The sequence below is a fragment of the Lolium perenne genome, chromosome 3 (assembly GCF_019359855.2).
Source record: "Lolium perenne isolate Kyuss_39 chromosome 3, Kyuss_2.0, whole genome shotgun sequence".
Taxonomy (NCBI): Eukaryota; Viridiplantae; Streptophyta; class Magnoliopsida; order Poales; family Poaceae; genus Lolium; species Lolium perenne.
Window position 1 is genome coordinate 254,233,697 of NC_067246.2, and position 9,306 is coordinate 254,243,002.

The window sequence follows — 9,306 nt, forward strand, 5'->3', positions numbered from 1 at the left end:
TGCCTCTTGGGCATATCTCCTTCAACTATGTGGTGAAACGGGCTCAGCTTTAGATTTGTCGTTTCGGTAGTTTGTTTTACAAAAAAAGACTCGATTTCGGCACTCCAAAAATGGAAAAGGCACTTTTCGTGCGAGGAAACGAAAATAGGACTCTGTGGCGTTCATCTCTATCAAAAGGGACACGCGTGTGTCCGATATAGCCTCGTTCCAACAAACTATGCCATGATCACGGCCGAACCTAGTTCATTCGACCTAAAAGTCACGCAACCTCGAACTTCGTAGGTCATTTCTATGAATGGGCTTTCCGGAAACTGCTTTTCTCAAGGTTTGATTTTTTTCTGCAACTAGGTCACATAAAATGACGTCACGCGAAGGTCTCGTATTTTTCCAAATTTTTCGAATTAGTTACGCCCGATTTGGGACCCACATGAAATGATGGCGCGCAAAAACTCCGCCTCGAGCCTTGGGGATGTGCGGAGTCCCACTTTAACGGTCAAATTAGGATATGTGTGAAAGCGTGGTAGAAGTTGAAATATTGCAATACATGGCTTTCTAGTGCAATATATATGGAAACGAATAGGAGTGAACATATGTGAAATTGGGGGAAAACAAAAAAACAAAACGGTTTGCCGTGTGCAACGAGAATAACACACGGCAAATACTGCATATATGCCGTGCGCCTACGTTACGCCTCAGGGCAAAGATTGCTTATATGCCCGCCACGCGGGAAAACGTAGCGCGGAATGAAAAATGAAAATGCAAAATGTTTGCCGTGTGTGACGGCATGCGCACGGCAAACAGTTTCCGTTACGATGTTGGTCGTGGATGTGGGCCCAGCGTGTCAGTATGCCGTGCCGCCTGTTTTGCCGTGCGTCTCTCCCATTCTTTGCCGTGCGCTTTATGTTGCCGTGCGTCTTCTGCAGGTTTTGCCGTGTGCTCTTTCTTTGCCGTGTGCCCCGGACTAATGTGCCGTGCATTTTTTCTATGACGTGCACTAGCTCTGTAGGCTCACGTCGTTATATTCTTTGCCGTGTGTTGCCGCACAGTAAAATTGGGGTGCACGACATAGACAGATTTTCCGGTAGTGTTGGTGGGCTCGGCCGGGCCCGGGGCCCCTGCCTCGGCCCGAGCGCGAGGCGGCCGCCCTGGCCGTGCTGCCCGTCCGGCTCCACTTGCAGGGCGTTGCGCTGCCGCCGGGCCGTGGTAACCCACCCTCGCCCCGCGCCCCCGCCTCCCTCGGTCCGCAGCGGGCCGAGTTCGCGCCACCCGCGTAGCAGAAGGTTCCGCGGAAGCCACCGCCACCCCGAGCACGCACAGCCCGCAGAGCCGCCACGCCGCCGTCGAACGGCCGGCCGCGCCGCCACGCCCCATGCCCAGCGCCGCGCTTCCAAGCACTGATGCCGCCCCGCGCCGCCATCACCACGAGGAGGAGAGAAGCCGCCCCGCCACCGCCGACGCCGACCGGGCTTCGCCCGGTGGCGCCTCCTGGCGGCAGCGAGGCAGGAGAGGAGGAGGACGGGGCTGGCGGCGGTGGCGAACAAGGGTTTCGCCCTGGGACTCGCGGGAGCCCAGGACGAAACGTTACCCGCGTGCTCAACAGTGCACTTACGACAAGATGTTAGCATGAATCACCTGAACGCACGGTACGTCGAGCAAGGCAGGGCCGCCTCCAGCAACGTCGGAGCTCACCGGCCAGGGCAAAAACTTTCCCAGCTCCCGCTTCACCTCCTCGGGCGCCACGAACACCGCCTCTACGGCTTCCATGGCGGCGCATACCTCGTCAGCCTCCGAGGCGGCGCCGACAGCCGTCCGCACGGCTGTCGCGTCACCCGCCAGCAGGCCCTGCGCGGGGATGTCCAGCGCCGGCGGAGGATCTGGGAAGTCGAGCCGCTTCTTCTTCAGGGGCAGGGTGAGGGCGGTGACGCGCTGGGAGGCCTCGAGGAACTCGGCGAGGACGAGTTCGTCGGCCGCCGCGGAGCGCGAGCCGCGGGCTGTCTGGATCGGCGTGGGCGGCGGCGCGCGGGCGCTGCGGGGCCCTCGTGGAGGATGTCGCCGTCATGGTGGTGTCCGCCGGTGATCGGGTGGAAGCTTGATCGTCTAGGCTGGTGGAGCTTGATCGTCGGATGGTCTGATACCGGCCGCGTTCTCGAATCGTGGAGAGAGCACGACACGACCACCGACGACTTTTTGAGAGGGCGACATGACCACGGAGACGAGACGGCCTAAGGTTTTTGGTTCAGAAACGAGACAAGGTTAAACAAGACCGAAACTTACACAGGACGAAATGATCATCTCTCCTCTCTGCCTATCTGTAGAGCGTTCATCAACATTCAGAATGAAGGTACTGCAGGACATAGATGAGGCGACAGTCACATGTTTGTACAGGAAAGCATCCAGGCAAGCCTTGCTCGAAGATTTTAACTGACGATGAGTGAGCCCAACACAGATGACAAACAACACACCGATATTCAGAACTCTACTGTCTGATTGTTGACTCACCTCTGTAAGGTTACACACGACGGGAAATCAAGCACACACTCGGAACTCACAAACAGAAGCTATGTAGAGAAACATGGGGGAAATCAATCAAGCTCGATTTCTACTGCGGGGATGACACGGAACGAGCTATAGGATGAAGGAGTCTCCGGTGTTCAATTTCCTTGTACACGCTGTATTCGCGCCACAGCTCGATAATCTCTTGCTGCCTTCTCGCGGAATCAATAGGCCAACGGGAAGGAGACTGAAATCACAGAGCGGCATGAATGCCAGCATTTTGAAAGCTTTCAGTGCTGCACAGCTAACGATCTGCTACTGAAACCACATACACAAAGACATTAAGGATCAGCATGATTTACAAGAGAAACAGACTGGCGAATTATGCGCCAACAGCTACAACCTTTTACTTGGCATACTAGTCAATTCCATTTTGTGTAATTTTCTCCTTTTTTTTTGCAGGAAATTTCCTCCTATTGTTGCAGTAAATCGAATAGCATTATAGGAAGAAAATGAGTTCTGCCAGGATGCAGGTACCTAAAACTTGCTACACTTTCAAGATGAGCACCACCATCAAATTGCATACACTTGAATTCAGTAAACGGCTAGAATCAGCCAAAGATTTCGCAAAAAAAAAGTAACTGAATCAACTTGGGGCAAAAACCATATGAAACCAGATAAAAAGCAACAACAGCAAGTGGTGCCTGCTGAGCAATAACATATATAGATAGCAGATAGAATTGTCTTTTTTTTTTTGCGAGAAAGATAGAATTGTCTAGGTAGATCATACATAACATTTGGCCTGGCAACATAACAGATTTTTCTACGTCATAGACGCAAAGGCAGATATAGCCTTATGCTTAACCGATGCTCAAAACTAGGTAGATCAGACATAACATTTGGCCTGGCCACATAACAGGTTTTTCGATGCAATAGTAGAGAATTCATCAAGTACCCACTGGCTTCATGCTAAAGTTCTACGGTAAGAGCTAGACGGGTAAGAAGAAGCGGAGCATTCCAGGAAGCTAAATCAGGCGCCAGTGATGGGAGCTGGAGCACCGGTACCGAAGCTGCCACCCGCACCACCAGTACCGAAACCACCACCCGCACCACCAGTACCGAAGCCACCGCCAGCACCACCGGCACCGAAACCAACGCCAGCACCACCAGTACCCCCACCGCCACCACCAGGACGAGGAGCATCACCCACAGGCCATTCCTCCTGCAAAATGAAACTATTACTGTCAGCAATACGGCATAACAGCATTATAGCAGACAGCAGCAAAGAATGATGTTCCAGCAAACAGCAGCTATCAAGACTAAGCTTTCGTGAAAAAAATCTGTACTGAACTCCTCAGTACAGCACTTGTAAACAAAATTCAGAGATACGAAGACAAAATCTACCAACGACTGCTTGTTTTGTTTCCAGTGCATCTTACACATAGCACTGCAATAAATGATTCCTGACCTCTGTTAGCAAGCAATAAGTACAGGATTACAGAATCACAACACTAATTACACTAAGCCACAAGGATGGCAGCAAATGGTCTTATTACCTAACTACCTAACATTACATCAGATTCCCCAATGCAATGCAATGCTATTTACCAGAGAAATCATCAATTCGATGTACAAATTCCACGCCAAAAGGATAGCGGCGATTGATCTTGTTGGCAATAATATTTGCTAGCATTATATGAAGATCAAATTCAGAAAGATTTCCGTATTGAAAAGTCTCGGTAAGAACTGAAACCAAAATTGTTTTAGTAACATAAATTGGACAAGGATAATGCAAGTTGTACTAAAAAACATTCTGGAATCTAATGAATGTAGGCAAAGGTATGAGAGGAGACCAAACTATGTGTTGGAAACCTCAGCAAAGTTGCCTAAAAACCCACATAAACACAACTTAAGTAATACCACTATTAACAAAAGTGCTGCAAAGCACCATAGGCTCTGAATAAAGCTGGAAATTGTAAGGAAATAGATGCTGGCATGGATGCCTTCAATTAACCAAATGATAGCAAATGAGGTCAAGCAGCAGCAACTAATGATATATGCAACAGGGAAAATAGGAAAACACAGTGAACTATTGGTAACCTCGGCAAAGTTGCCTCGCAAAATCCCAGTGATAAGATATAGGGGCAAACGATCTGGTCAATGAGCTTGAGCAAACAATCGACTAGCATAACTCAAATATAATGGCAAGTATGCGTACAATGAAACTAAGAAGGTCAATGGGCTTGATTAAACAAGCAACAAATGCTATAGGAAACATGGAGAAACAGAAAGCAAATTGTATCTTGGTAGCGCCACAAATCCAATACTTGGAAAATCAACACTAAAAGCAGAAAACAAGCAGATTATATCAACCATCCAGGTGACAAGAAAAGGTACAAAGGTAAACAAGGATCCCATACCCTGGGGCGGAAGTGTCGGGGCGGCGGTGCGCGGTTCTTCCTTTCCTTACGGGAGCGAACACTGAGTACCTTCTTGTGGATGGCACAGCCGATGCACCAGTGCATCTTGTCGTAGAGCTTGGGAAGAACGTATCCTGAAATGAAAAAGGACACTTTTCATCTATATGCCACAAAACACTTCAAAATCTGAGACCTTTCAACTGTCAAGATGATCAAATAACAGGGGCGAAATGAAATTTCCGAGTTATAGATGTTCTTGCAGAAGCAGAACTACGCGGGGGTCGGCGATCACAACTCTGAAAGGAGAAGGGGAGAGAAAGCATACCCTCGAACACACATGCTTCTTTCAGATCTCTCAGGGCGGCTAGCTCCACGACGTTCCTCACCGAGTAGCGTTTGATCGCCTTGTCCTGAACCAGCAAAGAAACCCCACCACAGTCGATAGTCGATACGAGACACAATTTTGCACAAGGAAATGGATTTGGAAAGTCGGGCGGATGATTGAACTAACCTTCGGGACTGCCTTGGCGCAGTTGTGGCAGCGGACCATCTTGACATGGCCGCGGCCGTGTTTGCTGCGGCCGCCGTTGCGGCGCTTCACCGTCTGCGAGCAGCGACATAGAGGATCGATTAGACCTGCATTGGGGCGCACCCAGAGCGGAAAGGACGGGGGATCAGCTCGTACCATGGCGAGGGCGCGGCGGGGGCGAGGTCGCGAGGAGTAGGCAGCGAGAGCGAGGTCGGCCGTCGGCGGCGGCGTCTTCTCCGGGTCCTTGTCCTGGTAGGGTTTGCCCACCAGGCGGCGCGTGGCCATTATATAAGGGCTGGCGGGTGGCCTGATAGCATCCGTGTCCGTTGGATTGCAGATGGACGTTCCACGTTGCGAAGCTAGTGAGTGTAACCAAAGTCGAATATTCGCAATCGCTTCCGCCTTGAAGCGTGTCCATGTATACTGTGAAAGAAAACCAACTTTTCTCTTATTTTTTTTGAAAGGAACACACTGTATTCCATAACGAATAAATCGCAAGAGTACATTGCAAATTCGGGGAAATGGCCTAACCAAGTCTTAGTCTTTGTTTTACAAATACCATTTCCTTTTTTTTTTTTTGAAACAGCTGGAGCAAAAGCTATGCTCTAATCTAGTCCCTCGGTTCTGATTTAGTCTATATTTACCAAGAAATGAGACAAACTAGTATTACATTTATTAATACACTACTTAGTTGCACGGACAAAGAATTTAAACTACATTAAAAATAACAACGTCCAATAAAGAAAGCAAAACCATATCGTTTTCAGTGTTGTTGTTGACTAACAGTTAGAATGTAGGTTATTTCAGAAGAAATTTTGAACCTAGAATGTAGACTATTTCAAAACGGAAAAACTATTAATTAAGGAGCAATGTTTTGGCAAGATAGTTCGAACATAAAAACAAATACGCGTACAAGAGTTACTCTCTCGACATTATTTCACACAAACGTTTTGCACCCACGGTTACCCACATACGGTTTCCCTCTTAATTTTATCAAACATATATAACTAGGGGAGGGGGCGTGTTTGTTGTGGAAGATTTGCACCGTTGCACTCGTTCCATATCTCTCATGGTAGTCCACCGACGCTTGATTGAATCCTAAAGACAGACCGTGTAGCGGCAATCGATAAAAAGGTGGCAAACCGATTCCGTCATTTGCTTGCAACTAGCGCGGTGGCACTCCCAAATACAAGGGCGTCATCTTTAATTGGTTGAAAGCATCAGAGAAATAAAGTTATGGTTCCATGGATATCACATTTGTTAATTCCTTATTACGTTTGATTTGTTGCATCTGGTGTAATTTCTAGATTTTTCTCTAACAAAGAAGACCCATGTCTATATACAGTCTGTATTGTTTCCCTCACCGTCGGCAACTCATCAGATGTAAGGAGACAAAGAACAATGGATCGACCTCAACTTGTAGTTTTGGTATCGTTGTTGTTAGGTCTACGTGTTTTACAAACTCCACTGATTTTGCGTCAGCAACCCAACGGTTAAAATATTTGTTTGAGGTGGGGAGAAAATTTGAAAGATGCAGAGGACAATCTTATTTTTATAGTTAATTCAAATATTATGCATATTCTAGTAAATAATAACATCAAACCTTTTTACGAAAAAGGAAAAATATTTACGTGCGAAGTTAAAGAGAAATGATTTAAATGCAGAGTTGGTGGAACTTTACAGGATATACTTGTTCAAAACATGTGTATTTAGTCTAATTAGTAATATATATACTCATTTTTTTCAAATTAATTGACTAACATTTATCTATATATGCATGTATCTACATACTAAAATATGTCTAGATACATATTAATGTAGATAAAGAAGAGTAAATTAATTTAGAACAGGGGTATAATTGTTTTCTGATATTTTAAATGCAAACCAGTATATATGTGCGTATCAGTTTATATAGCCTAGCATTAAACAGTCTTAGCCCATATACGATTCTGCATTTGAATCAGACATATCATTTACTGGTCACCTTTAAAATTGGGCTTCTCTAAACATAATCAGTTTTAAGATTGGGCTCCTCTAAATGTAAAGTATTATGGACTCTTATCCCATGGACCAAACCATTTTTTTCAACTGTTTTTTAACAGTCTTGAACCACGCGTCATATGGAAGCGAATCTCAAGAGCTGCACTTCCCTGCAGATCAAACATGTTATTACACTATTTTGGTTAAATCATAGCCATATATTACAAATCTAACCGTCTAAAAAATCAGGATGATGTGGATCGATTAGCGTGGTACATCAGACAATAAATAATATGGAACCCCTATTTTATAGATGGTTCACGGTCCAAATCTGATTTTGGGCAGCTAGAGTTTGTGTTGCATTGTTACAAAACAGTGGACATACATAAGATTTACATCGTCAAAAGGAACATTTAATTGCAATTTTATTTCCTGAAATAGAGCTTAGGTGGCGCCTGATTCAAAGATAATTCACACGCATCCATCTTAGATGATGTGGTTAGTGCATGTAACAGTGCTAACGATTCTGCATGGAGGGGTTTAGATATGTTTGAGGCTGTCTTGCGCCGATCTTTCAAAAAAAAAAGGCTGTCATGCTCAGTTGTAAGCACTCCACAATCATCTACATTTTTTAAACGGGGCAAAGAGCTTTGCCTTTATATTGATATAGGAGGAGAAAACATGGTGGGCCTAAGCCATCAAAAGTAAAAAAGGAAACGTGCACTACATCAATTGATAAATTTTCGCAAGATGCTTTTCTCCGGCTATAGTTCACTCCCGTCCTTCGTCTTTAATTCTTTGTACGAAGTCCCGTGGCATCGAAGATTTGTTGTTGAAGACCCTCGCATTTTCTCTCCTTCCAGATTTCCCAAGAGAGATCAACATGATGGTAGGTCGCAAGCCTTTATGCGAAGAGGTGGGTTAGGGCGTGCCAATAGTCGAGCACCATGGGGAGCACCGAGCCCAAGCTAAGCATGAGGTGCGGGCAGGAGAGCCAGGACGCCACGGCCTCCCAGATCCTCTTGGAGTAGCGGCACTCGAGAAAAATATGTCGTGCAGTTTCTGGGGCACACTCCACAATCATCTCTTACTATAAAACACGAGCCAATAGAGTGTGATGATTTATGAGTGGCATCATGTGTTTTTATTTTTGAGTAAATTTCATTTTTTATCCTCTAGCTATGCATTTGTCATGCTAATTGCCTTATCTAGTGAAAATTTATCTAGATTACATGTATAAGAAACTTTAGACCCTCTTTTTTTATGATACATGTCGGTTGCTTGAGGAGTTGAGGTGTGAGTAGAGGATTGAGGCTCAAAAATACCAGGATGGTGTCAAGACATGTAAAAGATGGTGGTGAGAAGGCAATATATGATCTCGATGATACCCTGCGGTATATTAATTTTTTCGCACCACATAGACCTAATATGCCAGTCTTATCTAATGGAACATGCAAAATGCTAAAATGGGGGTAAAACAATGTTCATAATATCCTAGATGTGTTTTTGGTAGAAATCTCACCAAATGGGATAATATGTGTCACAAATAAATAACTATGGGAAAATTGGAATTCACTCTTTATTTTAGAAAAACTCAATTGGAGAAGGAGGCAATTCCTTTTGGATGGAACCTTTTGGACCACCCTCTGTTGGTTAAGGTTCCTATATAAATTAACCTCATTGATAACAAAACATAATATATTACGTGGGGATTTACTTGTATCTTTAGTATTTGTTTGTCTCTGTCATGACAATATCTCCACTATTGGCTTGTCTCTGTCATGACAAACCAACCAGAAAACGATACACACCTTCATACTTAGTTCATGTACTTGTTCTATTTACACACTTCTTTTGTTAAATTGATGATGACTATTTGTTATT

General features: G+C 45.4%; 1 protein-coding gene across 1 annotated transcript; it reads right to left on the bottom strand.

Annotated features, from left to right (window-relative positions):
• Positions 1 to 3,344: 3,344 nt before the first annotated feature.
• LOC127344781 (uncharacterized) lies at positions 3,345 to 5,688 on the bottom strand. The gene is made up of 5 exons (XM_051371119.2): positions 5,599 to 5,688; positions 5,425 to 5,517; positions 5,239 to 5,323; positions 4,914 to 5,047; positions 3,345 to 3,715 (listed from the first exon to the last, which is right to left on the bottom strand). The coding sequence occupies exons 1-5, from the start codon at positions 5,599 to 5,601 to the stop codon at positions 3,524 to 3,526; spliced, it is 507 nt and encodes a 168-aa protein (XP_051227079.1). The 5' UTR covers positions 5,602 to 5,688; the 3' UTR covers positions 3,345 to 3,523.
• Positions 5,689 to 9,306: the final 3,618 nt, after the last annotated feature.

Bases quoted from the DNA above. Each gene is read 5' to 3' on its own strand.
- LOC127344781 (XM_051371119.2), bottom strand. The intron at 5,324-5,424 runs GTTAGTTCAATC...TTGCTGGTTCAG, and splicing joins GCGCCAAGGCAGTCCCGAAG to GACAAGGCGATCAAACGCTA. The intron at 5,048-5,238 runs GTATGCTTTCTC...TTTTCATTTCAG, and splicing joins AGAAGCATGTGTGTTCGAGG to GATACGTTCTTCCCAAGCTC.